This window comes from Coloeus monedula (assembly GCF_965178545.1).
Source record: "Coloeus monedula genome assembly, chromosome: 18".
Lineage (NCBI taxonomy): Eukaryota > Metazoa > Chordata > Aves > Passeriformes > Corvidae > Coloeus > Coloeus monedula.
Genome location: NC_138798.1, coordinates 10,469,477 through 10,488,999, shown reverse-complemented (window position 1 = coordinate 10,488,999; position 19,523 = coordinate 10,469,477). Strand labels below are relative to the sequence as shown.

Genomic DNA, 19,523 nt, shown 5'->3' with positions numbered 1-19,523 from the left:
TGTTAACCTCTTAATCAGCTACTACACTGAGACGACAAACTTTTTGCTTTTTGCTTGAATGTAGAAGCTGTGCCAAACCCTGCTGCTTTACTGACTGGTTGGAAACAAGAAAGCTGCTTTGTTAGAGATTTTCACTGCTCGTGCAGGTAGGACTGCTTTGTGTGTTCCTCATGCCGTCAGCACTATCCTGTTACGTACTATATCTTCATTGCAACTAGAAATTTTCTGGTGCGATACAATAACGTGTTTGGTGATCCCAGGTGGGCTTCTGGATGACCATTTTGCCGTAGGTTTTGCTAAGCCTATGTGCTGCTGAAAGCAGCAGGAAGACTCAGTATAACTGTGTTTTTATCCTCCTGGGCACTTCCTGGCTTGCACCTTCCAACCTTTACCCTAGAGCTGTGCAGTCTCAGGCCACCTGTCAGCAGACAGGCCGCTGACAATATCCTTGGGCTCTTTCTGACAGGCTCCCTTGGCACTATCTTCCCTTCATTTCTTCACTGTTCCCTCATAAGGCTCACCTTCAGTGGAAGACGTTGGTTTAGGATTCATCCATTCTCCCCTGTGTAAAAGAACAAGCAATTCTGGACTCTTTTGTACCTTGGAGTCCTCAGGACTGATGGGGTGCCCCGCAGAGCTGGGACAAACCCTCCAGAAGTGCCTTCTCGGGTAGGCCACCTCCTCTCCCTCCCTTTGGTCCCTCTGCTTCTTTGGTTTCTCACAACTGTATAAATACCTTTATCAAGCTCTCTGTTTCCAACCTGGAGATGTTTCTCAGCTCAGATTCTAGCACTCTGCACTCGTAAGTCAACAATTTGTTTCCCTCAAACTTCTTCCCTTCCCTTTCCGTCCTTCCTTCCTTTTCCGTCCTTCCTTTTCTTTCCTCCCTTCCTGCTCTGGCCGAGCATTCGATACCAACTTCTTGCTGTCCCCGGAGGCCGCCGTTTGGACGCGGCCCCGGGCAGCAGAGCCGCACACACCCGCAGAGCTGCGGCCGCGGGGGTCGCGGCGGGGGCCGAGCAGGTGCGGAGCAGCCCCGGCCGTTCGTCCCGGAGCCCGAGGTAACGAGCGACCGCGGACTCTGCGTGGGGCCCGGGTGAGGGGGGCCGCCAGGCAGCGACACCCGCCCGCCACGGCCCCCCCGAGCCGCCACCCCGGTTCGCGGAGCCGCCGTCGGTGGGGCGGGGGCCGGTCCCTTCCGCGGGCCGCGCTTCCGGGCGGTCAGGTGACGGGCCCCGGCGGAGCGGTGGCTCGGCGCGGGTGCTGCGGGGAGCTTGGACCCGCCGGTGAGCAGAGCAGGGCCGGGCCGGGCCGGGCGGGGAGGGGGGGGTGGTGGTGGTGGTAGGGGCAGTCGGGCCCGGGCGGCTGCTCCGAGGCCGAGCCGAGCAGGGCAGGGCCGTGCCCGGGCGCTGGGAGGCCGGAGCCTCCTGCGCCTGCTCCAAATGAGCGGGGCGGGGGCGCCGCGGGACCCTCGGCCTCGCTCGGTGCCTTTGGAACCGCGGCTGCGGTGCCTCCGGCGGGAGCTCCAGCCCGCGGCCCGGAGCTGCCGGCGGGGTTTTCCCTCCGAAAGCCCCGTCCTAGGGGCCGTAGGTGCTCGGTGTTGCTCTGTGTAGGGCCGCACCCGCTGCCGAGAGCGGCGCCTCTGTCGCGATACATGGGTCTGGCTCTGGGTATGTCGCGAGGCGTCAGCTGCTGGTATATGACATTACTTATATTTTGAGAATTATTCATATATTAAGACTCGCTTGTTACGCCTTAAATCTCCTCTGTTGTAAATAATAACTGTTGTATTTGATATTTTCACGTTTTGCTGCTAACCTGGGTTAGCCAGACACGTCTGTCTCACGCGGCACTGCAGACCAGGAGAACGCTCGGGCAGCGTTACCCAACTGGTTATAGCAGTTCTCTTTGGTGTGTTTGTTTGTTGTTTTGGTTTTTTGTTTATTTATTTGTTGGCTTTTTTTCGTGTTTGGTTTTCTTTCCTTTGGACTTTGTGAGGTAAGAGGATAAAATCTTTGTTGAAAGATTTTTCTTGGCGTCTATATTAAACCTTTATGGAATGGATAAAAAAGTAATTACTTTAATCACCTAAGCGTTTTTACTGTTTGCATTTGCAAGGTACGTGGACTCCTTAGTGTTCTTGGAACAGCCCTTCTGCTGGGCTTTTACCCTGGAAGCACTGACTATAACACAGATGTGCATTACAGAATCCTAGTTAATGAAACGAGGCCAAGCAAGGGCACGTTGGACTGGAAGGGAAATGCCTGGTTTTGCAAGAGCAAGTGATCATATGAATTCATGTTTTGGGACCACCTTATCGTAATGTTAAAAAGCAGGTGCCTAACGCTGTATAGGTTACAGGAAGTGAAAAGATGAACTCGAGAAATGTTTCCAAGGAGTTAAACTGTAACATGTTTGGGGGACAGAAAAGAGTAAAAAGGTAGTGAGAGATAAATACATATTTAATGATTAACAGCAGGATAGTCACGCGTTTGTTAAGAATACGTAAATTGACTGTCAAGAAGCCACTGCACTTTCTTCTAGGCACTGTCAGCAATTTTCAGCTAAGGTTACTTGGTTGTTGTACTTGAAACCCAGGCAATTGTAGTATGTTAAGTATCAGTTTGTTGTTAAACTTATGAGTCGGCATATTAATATAAACTCTGAGTAGTAGTTTTAGATTTAGATAGAATTTTTGATGTTAATATTCATTTTCTAAAATTTTTTAAGTGTCAGAAAATGACACTGTCACCTTAGTGATAAGAAAAATACATGGACAAGTATTTTTGATTTAAACTGCAGAAGGTTCAGGGACTAAATCAGAACTTGTTTTGTAAACAAACTAGATTTGGATTATTTCAATTTCAGTAATCTCAGCTAAAATAAGATTCATTAGGAAAGACATATGGAAAAGGGTCTTTCCAGTGGAATTTGCATCCAAAAATGCTGTTCTTTGTATTTCATCGTTACGGTAAAAAGGAACAAACTTTGGGTTTTGTTAATAAACTAGCCAGACTTCTATATCCTCACCAGAACTTTTTCTCATTGTTCATGAAAAAAATTAAATATTTGAGCCATCCTAACATCATGCTGTGAACACGTATTCCAGGACTGTTTTGTATAGGTGACATTAGCTTCTAATTAATATTCCCTCTCTGCCTTTCTCAGGTTGAATTAATGTTCACCTGCTGTTTCAAGCAGATTTTTTTTGTGTACTTTAACTTATGGTGAAAACTCTTCTAGTCTGCCTTGTAGTGTTTTTCCTGTATTTTTAGGATTGGACCAGTGTACTTTGGCAAATGCAGTCATTGTCATTTGCTGAGTTCAAAAGTGTGATCTTTGACAGTAGCCACTCAGCTTGTGCTCTCCTGGTGTGCAGTTGCTCCCAGTAGATTTATAGATTAGGTTTTTAAAGTATTAGAGGAAAATGTCTTTCTTACTGGCTGTTAGAGAGATCTCTGCCCAGTATTTACACCCAGCACATGGACATCCCTAGTCCCCTGCACTTACTTCTGTCGTGGACCTCCTGTGCTCTCTGCTATCATGACACATTCAGGTCCCAGTCTGCCTTTTGGAGCTTCACCCTCTCATGTATTTCCACTTCCATGTGTTCACGCTCCACCAGATTTCTGTATTTATTTAGGAAGCCTACTTGCAAATGAGTTCCTTGCTCCTTAACCATTCATCTGCTGCCACTCTTGATTCTTGGATGCAGTAAATGTCAGTCATTTTCAAAACAACCTGTTGGGATGTAACATAGGGATCGTAGTTTAAAGGAAATAAACAGCTAATCTAGATGGCTTTTATGAAACAAAGATACTGTTTTCCTGTAATTATGTAGAGAGCAAAGAAGTAAGAAAAAGACAAGATCTCTGAATCCCTGCAGTTAGGTGTCAGCTGATTTTTGTACCCTTTCCCTTGTTTTGTTTGCTGCCCATCATCCCTCTAGGGTTGATTTGGAGACCTGATATAAAGGACAAGGATGTGGCAAACCTTGACTGGCATCCCTCGATTGCGTTTACTTAACCCCAGAAGTCATATTCTACCCCAGTGTACTCACAGTCTTCCTCCCAAACTCTAAGGTGACATGAAAATGGGATTAGTTTGACCTGTTGTGTTAGTTGTTGGTTTTTTTAGTTTGTGATTTTCTTATGGTTTGTTGGGGTTTTTTTCCCTAGAGAGTTTTGTCTCAGAGTTTAAGTAGTTTGAGTGACTGTTCAATTTTGGGCTCATTCTACACTCAGAACAAGTTCCATTTGCAGTTGAATTCATACTTTAGGATTCAGAGTACACTCAAAAGCAACACAATATATGATTATCAAATGTAAATTTAGCCACTGGAAGTTGTTTCATGTTTGCTTCTTTGTATATGTGCAGATGTACAGAGTCCAGCAGCACTTGTTACAGACTCAGTTATGTTAAATGATATTCCAGGGACAAGAACAAATGTTTGAGAAGGCTTTTCAGAATAAATTTTTTTATTTTTACTGTTGTGTTTTGCTATATTTTTGATATTTTAAATTGGTTATATCCTAATAGGTCACTGGGCCTCATCAGCCCATGTAAAACTACTTAGGGGAGGGTCCCCAGTGCAGATTAAGGAATGACCCTCTTCTAGGAGAGGAGATTCAGTGCCTGTTGCATTATGTCATTTTAATCTTTCTTCTATCTCAGCCATCTCGTTTCCATTTCATTTCTGATATTTCTCTGTCATCCTTCTTCATAACATTTTATTTATTCATTGTAGTTACTAAAAACTGAGGGTTTTTTTTCAATAAGTTTTTGTGGAGATACAGGTTTTATCTTTTTGACAGGTCTCCAGATTCATTGTGTTAATATATGGAACTTAATTTGGAAAAAGGAACTTTTTTTCCACATTGGTATTAGGGACACAGAATTTATTTATTTGCCTCTTGTACCCATCCTTTCATTGTTTTATATGTCAAGATATGAGCCAGATGTTTCTTGTGACCATTCCATAAAGGGATGCTCTATTTTTTACAGTGTGTTGGACTCCTTAGTTTTAAGGACGTTTTCTCAATTTTTATAATATATATAGGTCCAAGTTGATAAGTTTTCACTTAAACTACTGAGCAAGACAGGCTGAAGATTCTGGTTGTAAGGATGTGTGTAAAATCCAAGTGTCTTTGGCTTATAGTTTGTGGGTTGGCAGTATTTCCATCTGCCTTGAGCTAACATGGATTTGAATTTTGTACAATGAACTGAGTGTAAATGGAGTCATGGTGTGAAATGCTGAGAGTCAGCACTGCTGAAAGCAGTGTATGTTGAAGTGCAGCATCTGTGAATACAAATCTGCCCTTCTGGGACACTGTGCAAAATGATGTAACTGAGTGAAAAAGCTCTGCAGAAATAGATTTTACCTACTGTAACTGAGTCTTTGCTGCAGTACTTTACAAGGCTTGAGTGTGATGCTTTCCTGACTGTGCAGTGGAATTGTATTGTATGAAAAAAGCTGTTTGCAATAACAGCTGAAGATCCTGAGGCTTTAGTTTGCTGCCCTGCACCTGTGCTGCAGCTCTGCTACAAAGAGGCAACACTAAGAAAAGCCTTTAATGCTTGGGGGGTAAGTTTGCAAAGAAATAACCTTCTGAAAAATTCAGGTTGCCCTTTGAAAGTGCTTCACTGTTTGTACACATGCAGAACATTCAGATAATCACCTGTTTGTTTCTCATGGCTTTATCTAAGTATTGCTGTTCCTGCAGCATCAACATGATATCAGAGTTTAATGAAAAGCACAGTGGAATATTTTAAACATTTTTGTTTTAGTGAATTAATTTCTGTAGCTACTGAAACTCTCTTAGTTCTTGGATTAAAAATCTTGTAGTGGTAAAAGTGTTTCTGGAAATGTTAATGCTTTGTGCTGAGTCTCAAAGCTTTAGGTACTGTGGAATTCACATATCAAGGAATTATGCTGTAGAGGTTGTTGCTACTGAAATAAAATAAATGCTGTTCTTTGGTAAATATGATTATGTTAATGAGAGGTGAAAGCATGGAAAAAAAATGAAAGCATATTAAGGTAAAATTTTTAATACTTCTGCATTACTACCTTACTACTAGATTAGAAATGTTTGGAAGTACTAGGAATGTTTGATAGTCATTATCAACACTGCTGTGATAGCAGCAATATACTGCTCAGAAGACAATTCAAGTTCTAAGCTGCCTTTGCTTGCCATTATTATCATTAATATTCCAAACGAATGAACATTGAACTTAAAACTCTGCATTGTCAGTCTGTTCAAACTGAATTCATTATTAAATTCTGCTTCAGACTACATTGTCAGTTATAAGCTGTGTTGAATTTGGAAGAGCATATATAACTAGGTGAGCTCATTCTCCTTACAGCAAATGGCATTTATGAGAAAATGCAGGGGGGTTGTTTTGTCTGTGGATGTTTATCAGTAACGGTAAAATACAGGTCACACATCAGCCAGGTCATACTATGGGACTGTAAAGTAGCTTAGTTTCTAAAAAAAGATCCCCCTTGGCTACGTTAAACTAAAACCATCAACAACAGGATTCAAGAGCTTCTTAGATAAATCACTACCAATTTGGAATGGGACCAGAATGCAGTGTTAAAATGCCAAGAAGTTTTTTGGGTTTGTTTGTTTTTTTCCCTTTCTCACTGCTAGGATTCCAACAGGAAAATTTTCTTGACCTTGTCTGGGTAGTTCTTGAGGATGGCAAGCAAAGGACCCACGACTTCTGCATCAACAAAGAACTCCAGTACTGGAGGGACCAGTGGCAGCAGTAGCAGTAATGGTTCTGGGGACAACACTAATCAGGACAACACTTTTGAATGTAACATCTGTTTGGACACTGCCAAGGATGCAGTTATCAGCTTGTGTGGGCACCTCTTCTGGTAAGTGCTCCAGCCCCACACATCAGCCAGAACACCATCTATCAGATCCCATAAAAACCAGTGATGCTTATAATTCTAGAGGAGGGACCATGGGTTTGGTTTAGGAGAAGCTTGGATTTGCTCCTCAGCTGTTTTTCTTTGCTTGTGTTCCAGGGAGCAGGTTTCCTGTGTCTTAAACTCTCTGTACTTCTGGATTATTGTGTAAAAGCAAACAAACAAGCAGCCCCACACAGACAGTTCAGTGCTCATTGATACTGTTTGTTTACGTGTGTTATTTTATTTGTCCTGTCTGGCCTAGCATAGATATCTTCTTTAGACCTAAATTCCTTTCTAACCTCTACATACCTAAACCTGGATACGAATCTAGGTTCTGAAGGCCAAACTGTAGTTTCTCCTACAAGCTTGCTCTTTTTTTCCTTTGAAACCATAAAAAAAAGAAAAAAATAGGCAATAAGCTTTTATATGTGGGCTATTTCTCTTTTCCCATGATATTGCACTTGTGCTAGGAACTTTTCAGTTCTTTAATTTGACTTGGAAATAATGTACAGCACAGACATAATACATGTGCATCATTTCTGATGTGAGTAACCTGGTTTGTATATAACCTTTCTTGAATATTAAGAAGTTAAAGATTGACATGGCCAAATGTCGGGGGGGTTGGGGTTTATTTTACACAGTGGGCTAAAACTTTAATAAAATGAGGCCTGAAAGTGCTTTTCTCCTGTGTAAACATACGTAACATCTGAAAATCCAGATTTTTATTTGAGGAGATGGAAAATTACTGGCTGAGGGCTTGTTAAGATAAAATAAGATTAAATTATTGCACAAAAGGATTTGGAAGAATGGAACCTTGAAAATACCAGGTGTCTTGTCTGAATAGCGTTGTTGAGACCATTTTGAAAGCAGATGGCTTATTAGCAGTTTTATCTTGTAGCTTGCTTGTCTTTGACCTTTTTTTTAATTTGCCATAGTAATTTAATCTGTATAATGGGAATTTCTCTGCCCTGAGCGACTGAGTCTGATCACAATAGCTGACCCTGCTCTGTGCATAAGGTTGGACTAGAGGCTACCTGAGGTAGTCTCCAGCCCGAGTTATTCCATGATTCTGTGAATGTGGCTGATGTTCCAGCTCAATCTTTTAAGATCCTAAAGTCTCATTACTGACATCTTGCTTACTTGCATCTTGGCTCAGGGATATCTTTTCATGGTATCAGAAGACAAAATTTGTACAATAAACCCTAAGATTAATGCAGCCTCTGTCTGGGCCTTTGGTATGGATGAGGACCCAGGAATGGGAGATGCACAGAACCATATTAGCAATTTAAATTGTGTAACCTGAAAAAAAACCAGTGGAGATCAGTCTTGGGCTGTGCTTTCAAAAATAATGGGAGGCTGTAGAACTGGCCCAGCTGGATTCCAGGAGTCTGTTGTCACCAAGCTGCACTATCCCTGTACACTGCACATTTGTCATATCAAGTTCAGTAACTAATGCTATTTTCCTCTTTTTTTCTGCTCTGTGAACAAATTGTCCTGGGAATGCTCACAGTTGGCCTTGTTTACATCAGGTAAGACAGGTTTCCTTTTACTTTGTCTTTCATCAGCTGCTATTGCTCAATAAAGCCCTTGGTTCTCTGGAGTATCCCCTTCTTTTCAAGTGTGCTTTTCTCTCCAGGGCAAGCACAACCTGTTCATGCAGCTTCATGTGCAACACCTTGCAATCTGCTCTTTGAGCAACAAGAAAACTTAAATTCTCTTCCACTTGCCTCCCACTTTTGAGTTTCTTAAACCCTGAGTAATTCCACTGGTACAATTACTGTTGGAGCTTGCAGGGTTTAGTTTGCAGTTTTAAGTGCTGAGTGTACTTCTCTTTGCATATGTACTGTTTTACGTTGTGGTACCATGATAGAAAAGGTGGATGATGGGAGAGTATCTGCACTGACCCTTGGCCTATGCAGGACTACTGGTACTCTTTATTTCTTATTTTACTCCAGTGCAGATCTGAATATGTACACATTAGCAGGTTGATCCTGCCAGAACAACAGCCAGAATGCCAACTCCACTTCGGGGAGTACTTGGCACTTACTAAAATATTTTGTTCCAGACCTTTGTGAGAAATTGCTGAAGTCTTTCTGCCTGGCTGCAAGTGAGGTTTGCATAGTTGTTTTCATGGTATTTTACTAGTTTTCTTATAATTTCTTTTCTTTTAGTGGCTAGAGACCAGGCCAAACAGACAAGTGTGTCCTGTATGCAAAGCAGGAATCAGTCGAGATAAAGTTATTCCTCTCTATGGAAGAGGTAGCACTGGGCAACAGGACCCCAGGTAAGAAACCTAAATGCAACTGTTTTTATTTGAAAATTAAAGATGAAACTTTAGGGTCTTAAGATTAAACTGTTAAAGTGTTGAATTCACAGTTTTAAATATTTTGTCAAAAGACATAGATCTGATATTTCTACGAAATATTTCTGGCTTTTCCAGGGCCTGCATTTGCACACATTTCTTGTTCAACTGGCAGTTCATTTTAATTTAAATGAAGTGTTAATTATCAGTTACAAGTGGCAGGTTGCAATGATTGTTATCTGACTGGAGAAGCTTATATTAAATGTTCATGTCCTCAGTTTTTAGCCTTTGCAATGGGCTTTTGTTATTCAAAAGTGCAGCATTAATTCAGTGATGTGCAGCTGAAGGTCCAAAGCTGCATGGTTGGCTCTCTCACACACTGCTCCAGCTCTGCTGGATGGCCCCAGGAGACTGTTTTATGGTTGTTCTGCATTATTAGCCGGGCTACTGCAGATACTGTTGTCACATGTCCTTGCACTTGAGCTAATTTCACAACTTCCTGCAGAGAGAAAACTCCACCACGACCCCAAGGACAGAGACCTGAACCAGAGAACAGAGGGGTAAGTGTTCAAACAAGCTCAAGCAGTTTAGTTGTTTTTATTGATAGTGGTTTTTATTCATCCTTGACAACATAATGCGTGTGAGAGATCCTGCATGAGGATACTGCAGCTTACACATCCTGCTCTTCCTCAGTCGGTTGTTCGTGAATCATTGATAGCTGTGGTGTGGCAGAGAGCTCCATTCCTATGGTACTCTTTAGCATCCCAAAGAACAGGCCAGCTTTGCTCATGCTTTATGAACACAAACCAGTGTGGTATCACTGGAAATGCTCTTCATACTTGATTGTTCTCCATGTTTTAATACAAGGAACACTTTGCTTTGAAAATTCTTTGTGGAAGGGTATTTCTGTCAAAATATACGTGTCATTGAAATACATAATCCATGTATGAATTTAGGTTTTTTACACTGACATCTGCTTCTCTCATTTCTATGGGATGTTACTGTACCGTGGCATTAAAAGCAAGAGAAAGTTGATGTCTCTATTGGATACATGTTAACTTGAAGAGGGATCTGTGGTGTTGTTGAGGAGATTACATAGGGTGAATGTAAACAGCAGCTGGCACAGATGGAGCAGACATGGGAGTAGGCGGTAGGACCCCAGTGTTCTTCAGCACGATGGCAGTGAGCATAACCTGATGAAACAATGGCACATTTCTCTGTAACTCAGTTTGGGGTCCTTGGAGAGGATTGTCTCCCTCATGCTTCAAGCAAACAACTCTGCTGGGTGTGATTAAGATGCATTTCTGTATTGAATGTATTGGGAGCTCAGCTGTTCTCTTTCACTAGGGCATTGCTGCCTTATTAAAGCAGCTCCTGTACCTTGTTTGAACTTTTCAGCTGGTGCTGCTGTAAATCAGAGGGATGGGGTATGAAGGCAGGACAGTAGTGATGCTGCTCCCCTGTTCTCTACAGAACCTGGTACCTGCCACACAGAGAGCTTTGCTGTCCCTCAGAGTTAGTGGCAAAATGCTTGAGAATAATCAAAAGACCAACTCCTCAAATCAAGGCTCAACCCAGAAATGTTTGACTTTTATTATATGTGTAAAATCATCTTTGTCCTCCCAATTGTTGGTGCCGATAAACCAGAGGGTCTTTCATAGCTGGTATCACTGTTTTAATTCTGAGAGGACAGATCCACTGTATTACAGAACTGTGGGCTCTCCACAGCTCTTAGACATGGCACAAGCCCTTAGATTCACACACACACGGTCAGTTCTCAAGCAGCACACTGCTTCTGCAGAGCAGGATTCATCTTGATTCAGAAGACTTATCTTTTGGCTTGATGTGGTATTTTAGTCTGGACCCCATGGGGTCAATGTTATTGCATTGTAACTTCCTCTTTTTCTCCTTTCCCTATGTCTTGCATTCCTGCCCCAGGTGATTTTGCCACCTTAATTTGAGTCCCCCTGGTAAATTTTTTTGGGTGCTTTTTCTTCAAATGCTCTATGCATCCCACTGGCAATTTATCATTTCACTGAGTGTTTAAATGATGCACATGTATCACAAAAATCAATTTAGGCTATTTTAAAGTACATTTTTAGTTACAGCCGTTAGCATGCAATACTTTGTTAAGACATTCTGAATAGAATTCTTTCTGTTGATTTTGATATATTGGCAGATATCTACTACTTTAGGTTGAGAAAGGTTACAGAAACACTTTTGTTAATTTGTGGCCCTCAAGCAAGAACTGCAGTTGCTAGTTTTCATCTTCTCAAGCCTTTGTGTTGCTTGGCAAATTTGCTACTGTCTGAAACATTTTAAACCCAGGAGAACTAAGGGAATATTTACAAAAGTGTGTCAGAAAGTTGCCAGACAGCAGGGCCCTCCTTTAGCCATAGGAAAACCAGCGAGAGGGAGTGTCTGCACTTCCACAAAATACTCTGAAATAGGGTTTAAGTGATTGGTACCTTTTTTGTCTTCTGTTCTTTGTTCTCTGCAGGGATTCCAGGGCTTTGGGTTTGGCGATGGTGGCTTCCAGATGTCATTTGGAATTGGGGCATTTCCCTTTGGTATATTTGCAACAGCCTTCAACATAAATGATGGGCGACCTCCTCCAGGTACCACAGATCCTTCTCCTGTCCTGTCATAAACACACATTTTACAAACTCTTAAATAACCTGCTAAATGACAGGTTAGCATTGTTGTCAATAGAAACACAAAATAGAGCAAACACTCAGTAGAGAACATGGTCTGTGGCTGACACGTTTTGTACACAGGCTTATAAAAGAAGCAAGTTTGTCACTTCCATATAGTTTCCTGAAGGCGCTCCTGGGAGACCAGTGACTCTGGAGAGAAACAGTGGCACTGGAGACTACTCTCCTTTAATTCAGGTGTCTCCTCTGGTACACCAGCAGACTCCTTCTGAAAAACGAGACAAATTGGACTAGACTTTCTAATAATAATGATAAAAAGGAGTCACTAGGGGTGTATGAAGGAGACACAGATTTTAAAAACAGCAGGAAGGGACCATTTCCTGAAAGATGAGACAGAAAAATTTCAACTGGTGCTCTGTACCACAAAATAATGAATGCAAAGGCTGTTAATTTTTCTGAAATTTGTCTCTGAGACCATCATCCGTATTCCACAAGAAGTAACATTCCAGTGAAATTACTTAACATTTTTGATTAACAAAAAGCAGTTGGGTTACTCCAAGTGGTGACCTTGCTCTCTAACAATTAAGCAATCCCTAGAGAACGTCCTCCCCATCTTCACTGTAGACAAACTGAATCTGTTTTGAACAAGAGCACCTACTGCCCAGGGTTTTCTGAACTTACTCTGTGAAAGGTTGTGCCTGACCATATGGCACAGGAATTATGAGGAGCAAACTCATTCTTCACATGTCACACCAGTGTTGCCATGGTCCTGTGCTGTCCAATCTGTTGGGGGTGGGACTGAGCTAAGGAGTCCTGCTTCAGAGACCTGACACTTACCTTCCTTGTCATCTTCCCATGCAGCTAGCCAGGCTGAGGGTAGGAAATAGCAACTTTCTCACCAAGGAGATTCTTTGCATATTTTTCAATGTATGAATATACTATATTCAAAATATACACAATCCCAGAGAAGAGGAAGGAACTAACTGTTGTTCTTTTTTTTTTACTTCCTGTTTTCCAGCTGTTCCAGGGACTCCTCAATATGTGGATGAGCAGTTCCTTTCCCGCCTTTTCCTGTTTGTGGCACTGGTGATAATGTTCTGGCTGTTGATTGCATAAGTCTTTTCCATTATTCTATATATTCATGACCAACAAGGCCACTGAAACAGTTACAAACTGCATCCCCATCCCATTTTAAACATCTTCGTGTCTGGTTCCATAGCTAACTATGGGCTTCTGGAATTGGTGGTACCACAGCACAATGAGGAATCTCACATTTTGCACCAGAGTTGGAAATTAAAACATTGGTTAAAAAGTGTATTTCAGCTCGGATACCTTGTACAACAGGTTCCTTCCACAAACCACGGGCCTAGTGTTGAGCTGCACTCTGAAAGGGAGTGCTGCTTTGAAATCCTGTGCCAGTCAGTGACACCAGGTCTGTGGGACAGGCAGTTATCCCAAGGGAGACTGGGCAGGTAAGGAAACTTCTCCAGTGTGACCAGTATCTCCTGCTTTGCAACCACGATGGATCTGCCAGAGCTGCAGATGTTATTTAATGTCTTCATCAACATCCGACCTTCCCCAGGAAATCATCTGCATCACTGTTGAGACTCTCTGGGGCACAGCACGTGATGCAAATGGAACCAGGTCTGGAGACTGGTTTCTTTTCCTGCTGTTATTTCCCGGTGTGATGGAAAACCCTTCCTGATGGTTCTTATGGCTGTTAGAAGAAGGGATACAAATTTATGCTGCAGTTTTTTAAAGCCCGAGCATGCTGGAGCCAGACACTGGAAGATTCGCTGGCTGTGGAGCCAGGTGGGGCTGCTGGACCCAGCCCAGTTCCTCATTGACAAGCAGTGTTACCTTCCTGGGCTCTGTGCAGCACCTGTGGCTGCACTCATGGATAATCCCCTCACAACCTCATCGCTGTAGCGACATTTATTCTTCCCAAGGCTTTGAGACTTTCTACACAAGGTCGTGTACTCCAAATAAAATCCTATTACAGATCTGAGATCAGCTCATTTGGGGAGAGGAACAAAAGGCATCTTTACATGAGTTTTGAGGTTAAACTTGTCATACTGTAAAATTACACAGGAGAAATGAGATCCTGCCTTTGCCAGCACATGCCCAGTAGGGAACATTTGGAAGACCTTCTCTCTGCAGGTGCACAAAGATCTTCTCCTGTGCCACAGCAGAACAGCTACAGCGCAAGAGTCTCTGCAGTATCTACCAAAGATTTTAATTTAAAGTGCTGGAGGAGACCACAACCATTAATGCGCTGAGGGGATATTTCAGAAGGTGAGCACTCTGTAGGCACTTTGGAATCCTGTTGGGTATTCAGCTTTAAAGAGTACTCCTGATGTATTTGTGTAGATTCCTTTGAAACAGATACGAGAGATTCCCTAGTGAGATGAACAGTTCGTATTTCTCCAACTAGGCAATTCCATTTTTTTTTCTCTTACTGTTTTTATTTTGAATCAGGTCGCTCCTAATGATTTCCTGCAAGATGAATGTTGTTACTTCCCTGGCAGTAGACAGAAAACTGACAAACGAATCAATTAATAGAAACTTTGTTTCAATAGCTTGGATTTTTTTAGTGTATGGAAGAGTTTCCTGAGCAGGACACCTTTAATTACTTGCTGTAGAAGTTTATTTATGTAATTATAAACTGTTCACTTTTAGTATCAAGACAGAGGATGACTGAAGTTTAACTTGCCTACCTCCAAAATTCCATCTGGCAAGTAGAATGTTGCAAAGCTTCTGCAGTATTTTGTCACGTCAGATTTATACCTGACTCGATGATAATCGGACAGGATATATTATTGCTCAACTATTTATAGTTGAGGTGGTGCTTCAACTTTTGTTGTGCAACACTTCTGAGAAGCTGAACTTTGGCATACAGTTCTTCTTAAGTTCATAACTTGGTAGCTGGGGCCCTTCCCAGGAGAAAGGCTGTTTTTGTTTGGTTGTCCTACAATGTCGCAGCTTTGGGTTCCTCTCCTGCGCAGTCAGCACCACCTGCTGATGGGAAGGGAAGGTTCATGTGATAGTAAGGGATGGATTCCTTCTTTTTGTATGGAAAAACTCGATGCTGAGAAGTTATGCGGGGGTGAGAAAGGTATCCCTTTGAAGCCTTTATCCCATGAAGAGGATAGAGAAATGACTGCAATAGATTCAAGAGGTATTGAAACGTATTTAAGTAATACATTTTAAAATACAGAATTTTAATGGATCCGGGGGGTTCCATCTATGAGTGAGAGATAGTGGATTTAGGGAAGGCTGCAGAAACATGACTGAGAGCTCTTATTTTCCGGCAATTCAAGGATGAGATAGTCTGCAAGTGTTAACGCTTGGTTCTCCCTTTCCCTGGTGTGCTTTTGTATGTACCCCTTCCCCACAACCCGACCGCACGCGGCCCGGACGGCTCGGCTAGTGCGTTATCGTTCCTCCTCACTAATTTTCACTGTTGTGAAAGTGATTTAGAATTAAAAAATGGTTTTACATTGACCGAAGTGCGCCGCCGTTCCTTTGCGCTGCCTCGGGGCCGGGAGCGCGGGGCCGGTCCGGCAGCGGGAGCGGCAGGGCCCGCCCGGGCCCGCGGCCGCTGTGGCACGTGCGGGGCGGGGCTGCGGGCGGGCCGGCGCTGCCACTGGCCCCCGGCGCGGAGAGGGCGGGGCGGCCGGGGCGGGGCAGCGCGGGCATTGGCGGGTGCGCGGAGGAGAGGATGCCGATTGGCCCGCGGCGGGGCGGGGGGCGGCGCGGGGCCGCGGGGAGGCGGGCCCAGGTGCGGCGGGACCCGCTGGCGTCGCGCGGGCGGCGGGCGCGGGATGGAGGCGCTGCCAGGTGAGCTCGGGCCGCGCCAGCCGCGCCTCCGCGGGAGGAGCCGTCTTCCGCCACCGCGGGGCGGGTGCGCGTACGCGAGGCCGTGGCTCCCGTCGGCCGCACCGCCCTTATGCGGCCGCCGGTGCATCGGCGGTGTTGCGGGGCGGCCCCTGCGGGGCTCGACCGGGCCGCTGCCTCCTGAGCCCGCGCCCCGGCCGGATGTCAGCCCCTGGCTGGGGAGCATTCTGAAGCCGGCCCGCGGCTCTATCCAGCGGGTGGCATCGCCGGTTCGCGGCCACACGCGCGGCCCGGGGGGTTCCCGGCGGGTCTCCGGGGCCGCTGTGCAATCAGGTTCGCGGGAGGGTGGCGGGTGATGAGGCGCGCCCCGCCCCGAGGCGGCCGCAGCCTGGTGCCCGCGCGGCCCGCCGGTGCCACGCACCCTGTCCCCGTTGTCCTCCTCGAGGTCCTGCGGTGCCCCCGAAGTTCGGCTGGTGCCCGCCGGGGCCCCTGCGGCTGCCCCTCGCTGGCCGTCTCTGACACATTCCTCCCGTCCTAGGGAACTCGACAGACCTGTTACATGGATTATGTCCATTTGCTTTTCCTTCGCACTATTTCCTGCTCTGTTTTGTTCATTTCCGTCGTTTCTCCTGCATACTGAAGCAATTTTTGTTGGATTGAGACTGTTCGTTTCCGTTCGTGGGCTAATCAGCCTTCCTGGGTACATTTAAACAGATGTAGCACTACAGCTGAGAGTAGGTGACTGCTTTGTGGAGTTTGGGAGCTGATGGGTCATATTCTGTAAGATGGCTGGGGAGGAAAATGTTGCTTTTAGTCGGCTGTGGTGTAGTCGTTAGTCTTTAAATGTATTTAGGAGGATCCACAGACCATTTTGACACGTGTGTCTTGTGCTGATGACACTGAATGAGAGGGGATGGAGCTGCAGAATGTTTGGTTTGCAGGTGGTTTTGGCCTGCAGCTATTTCAGAAGTTCAGCTGACTTCCAGGGCTTGCTCTGCTTGGAGAGGAGAGCGTTGGCTGCCTGTGCACGGAGGTACAGGCACACGTAGTTTTGCCTTTTATTCCCAAGCCCGTTTGATGTGCTGAAAAGCCATTTGCTTTATAGAACAACACGGGTAGGGTCAGGTTTTTCCAAGGTTCTCCCAACCCTTACTCTGCCGTGCAGTTCTGAGCTCAGGTGGAGTTCTTGGTGTTCTGGATTAGCAGGAGGGCACAGAGGCAGGTGCTTCAAGTGTGGAGCTGATGCACACTTGGGAACTAAAGCAGCAACTGACACCACTGTGTCACATTTGAAGGAACCCTTTGAGCCCTATAGTTTGCATGGAGACCTGAGTACTACTGGTCAGCTGGTGACAGTGGTGCTTGTGGCTGAGCAGCAAGTGTTTTATTCCCTGAAATAGCCATTCATAGAAAAAGTGCAAGATCTTCACCTTGGTTAATTTTAAACATTGTCATTGACCTACACAGTGGGGTAAAGGTGCATGGAAGGCTGATGCCTTCTGTTTTGTGTAGCTTCAAGGAACTTTACCGTGGTATCAGCTTGCCTAAGCAACTACCAAGTTGTAACGTTCTTTGGAAAATGGAAGTCCGTGGTTTGTGGTTTTCCTTCTCTTAAGTGCACCTTTTTCTTTATGCAGCCTTACTGCAAGCAAACTTTTGGTAGCAGGAAGAAACAGGTTTGAGATCTGCTCAGCTCTGTGGCACATATCTTGTGCCATCCTGTGCTGAGATTCTTGACTCTTTAATATGCCTGCATTGCCCTTGGGATTTTGGATAGCATTTATCTGTGTGCCAAATGTTCTTTGTGCACAAGCTTTCATTCTGTTTTCCTAGCTTGCTTGCATCTAAGTAACCAGCTCTCTCTGGGGCTTTCTGGCAGTTCTAGCAGAAACTATTATAGCTCTATTATAACTATTATAAGTATTTTCTGAAAGGGCAATAGGCCAGTAGCATCAGTCCCTCTTCCAAAGTCTGATAGTAGTCTGGTGTTGGCTGTACAGTCTCTATGGGAATATTCATTCAAGAGTGTAATTCCTTCCTGGTAGTCTAGTTGTTCTCTACTGAATAAAGTTTGCCTTTCCTTTCTTTGAGTTCTGGGAAATCCAGTTAATTATACAAATGAGAGCAAACGTTATGTGCTGAGTCAGTGGTGTGGGGGAAGCAGTAATGTGGCTTCCTGGCCTAGCGTGGTTCTCTGTGGGAATTGTTGTACTTGATCAGTGTTGCCTTCCTGAAATCTCTGCTCTGACAGAGCTATACTATAACTGAGCTGTTTTATGTGAAAAGTCATATTTCTTTCTTCTGCAGAATGTGAAGGAGCAGATGTCACGTCTGGAGAAAAACAAAAAAAATATAAGATGTCAAGAGTTTGATTTGGGAGCTCCACTCTGGGGTTACAGACTGTAGCTTTCCATGTGGGAAGGCTTTCCTGTCAATTACTTAATTTAAGGTTGTTCTTTATGAAGGATGTAACAATCTTTTGTTTTCTCTGGTGTAAACTGGTTGCTGTTTGTCACCTTATTGCTGCATGCAGGTGAAGAAGTCTGGAGATGTCTGGGATGTGGGGACAGCATTGCTGCTGGGCAGCGCCTCCACAAGACTGTCAATGAAGCTTGGCACATTTCCTGTTTCCGGTAGGTAAAGCTTTAGCCTGTTAAACCCTCCTTGTGTTGTTCCACTGGTTGGGACCTGGTGGTGAAGTACAAACGTGAATGGGAATTCCTGCAGTGATCTCTGTGCCTGACCTGTTCCGAGCTCTTGTTTGTGGACTATCTTAGGGACAACATCCAGTCCCAACAGCAGCTGACACTGCCTGGCTGAGTGTGGCTGTGCTGACGCAAATGAGATACAGATAAAGTGCAAATAAAAGCTCTGATTTACTGGTGGTGGCAGAAGCCATGGGTTGAATGTTTGTCTTCTGCAGCATTCCAAAGTAGTGCCCAGGCAGTTTGCACAGCCTGTTGCTTTTTCCATATGTGGTAGGTGCAAGGGTGTTATCAGGGTGCTGATAGAGAGGAGGGAAGGGAGAAAGATCTTGCCTATTGCTTTCTATCCTTTGCAGACTCTTAAGACACATAAACTTAAGAAATCTGTTGGATGATGTTGCTGTCAGCAAGGACAAAAAGGGATGTCTGCCATGATTTTTCCTGGTGGTAGGAGTGATGCCTCTTTTTGGTGTTCCATGAATACTCAGTCCAGTTTTCATGCTCCAGAATCAATGTTTCTGAAGGGGTCTATATTTTTGAGAGGGATTGAGTACCTGCAGCTTCTGCTGGCTTCAATGTTGGCTTGAATACGGGGAGGCTAGTGTTTTGGATACTGTCAAAGAAAATGGGGGAAAAGGAAGCCAAAGTGTGGCTTTGGAGGAATGTTTTCTGTGCCAAAACAAGCATCTATTGTCCTCGTTTAAAGAACAAAAAAAAGCCCAACAAAATACCCCAACTTTGTTGAAGTGAGAATTGTGGTTGTTGGTAAATTTAAAAAAAAGAAAGCATCTCATGCTGCCAAAGCAGTGCAGGCTCAGTTGACTTGGAAAATGCTGTTACAATGATACATTAGTAATCACAATTACAGTTTGATATCATGACAAATCCCAGTATTTTGGATTTCTATTGGTTTTAGTATTCATGTTTAGCTATACTGAAGCAGCTTTTTTTAATACTGTTTTTTTCTTCTCCCTGAAGGTCTAGTATCCTGTTGTTCAGCTTCCCTAGGTTGAGCCAGTAGCCAAACCCAAAGCTGTGTGTGCTGGGAAGTCTGTCTCTTTTGCCATTGAATATATTTCTCTTGTGGGTCTTGATTTGCAAGTGTCTTG

General features: G+C 44.3%; 2 protein-coding genes across 10 annotated transcripts in view; both read left to right on the top strand.

The window, feature by feature from the left end:
• The first annotated feature begins 127 nt into the window (after nucleotides 1-127).
• RNF185 (ring finger protein 185) lies at nucleotides 128-18,344 on the top strand. 9 transcript variants are annotated; one of them, XR_014226927.1, is made up of 8 exons: nucleotides 1,187-1,286; nucleotides 6,651-6,880; nucleotides 8,427-8,445; nucleotides 9,088-9,200; nucleotides 9,724-9,778; nucleotides 11,719-11,836; nucleotides 12,891-14,167; nucleotides 18,243-18,344. XR_014226927.1 is itself a non-coding variant. In XM_082293371.1 (7 exons), exons 2-7 carry the CDS (start codon nucleotides 6,699-6,701, stop codon nucleotides 12,986-12,988), a joined length of 585 nt encoding a protein of 194 aa, XP_082149497.1. In that variant the 5' UTR covers nucleotides 128-146; nucleotides 6,651-6,698; the 3' UTR covers nucleotides 12,989-15,377. The 9 variants fall into 9 exon arrangements, 8 of the variants coding, with proteins under 8 accessions (XP_082149497.1, XP_082149496.1, XP_082149500.1 ...); XM_082293371.1 differs by lacking the exons at nucleotides 1,187-1,286; nucleotides 18,243-18,344 and adding an exon at nucleotides 128-146 and having other exon boundaries at nucleotides 12,891-15,377; XM_082293370.1 differs by lacking the exons at nucleotides 1,187-1,286; nucleotides 18,243-18,344 and adding an exon at nucleotides 951-1,061 and having other exon boundaries at nucleotides 12,891-15,377.
• LIMK2 (LIM domain kinase 2) overlaps nucleotides 15,643-19,523 on the top strand; it is a 31,477-nt gene continuing 27,596 nt past the window's right edge. Inside the window, exons 1-2 of the mRNA XM_082293362.1 lie at nucleotides 15,643-15,712; nucleotides 18,243-18,342. Of these exons, the coding sequence (XP_082149488.1) occupies nucleotides 15,697-15,712; nucleotides 18,243-18,342 (116 nt within the window). The 5' untranslated portion in view covers nucleotides 15,643-15,696. The remainder of the gene's footprint in view (nucleotides 15,713-18,242; nucleotides 18,343-19,523) is intronic.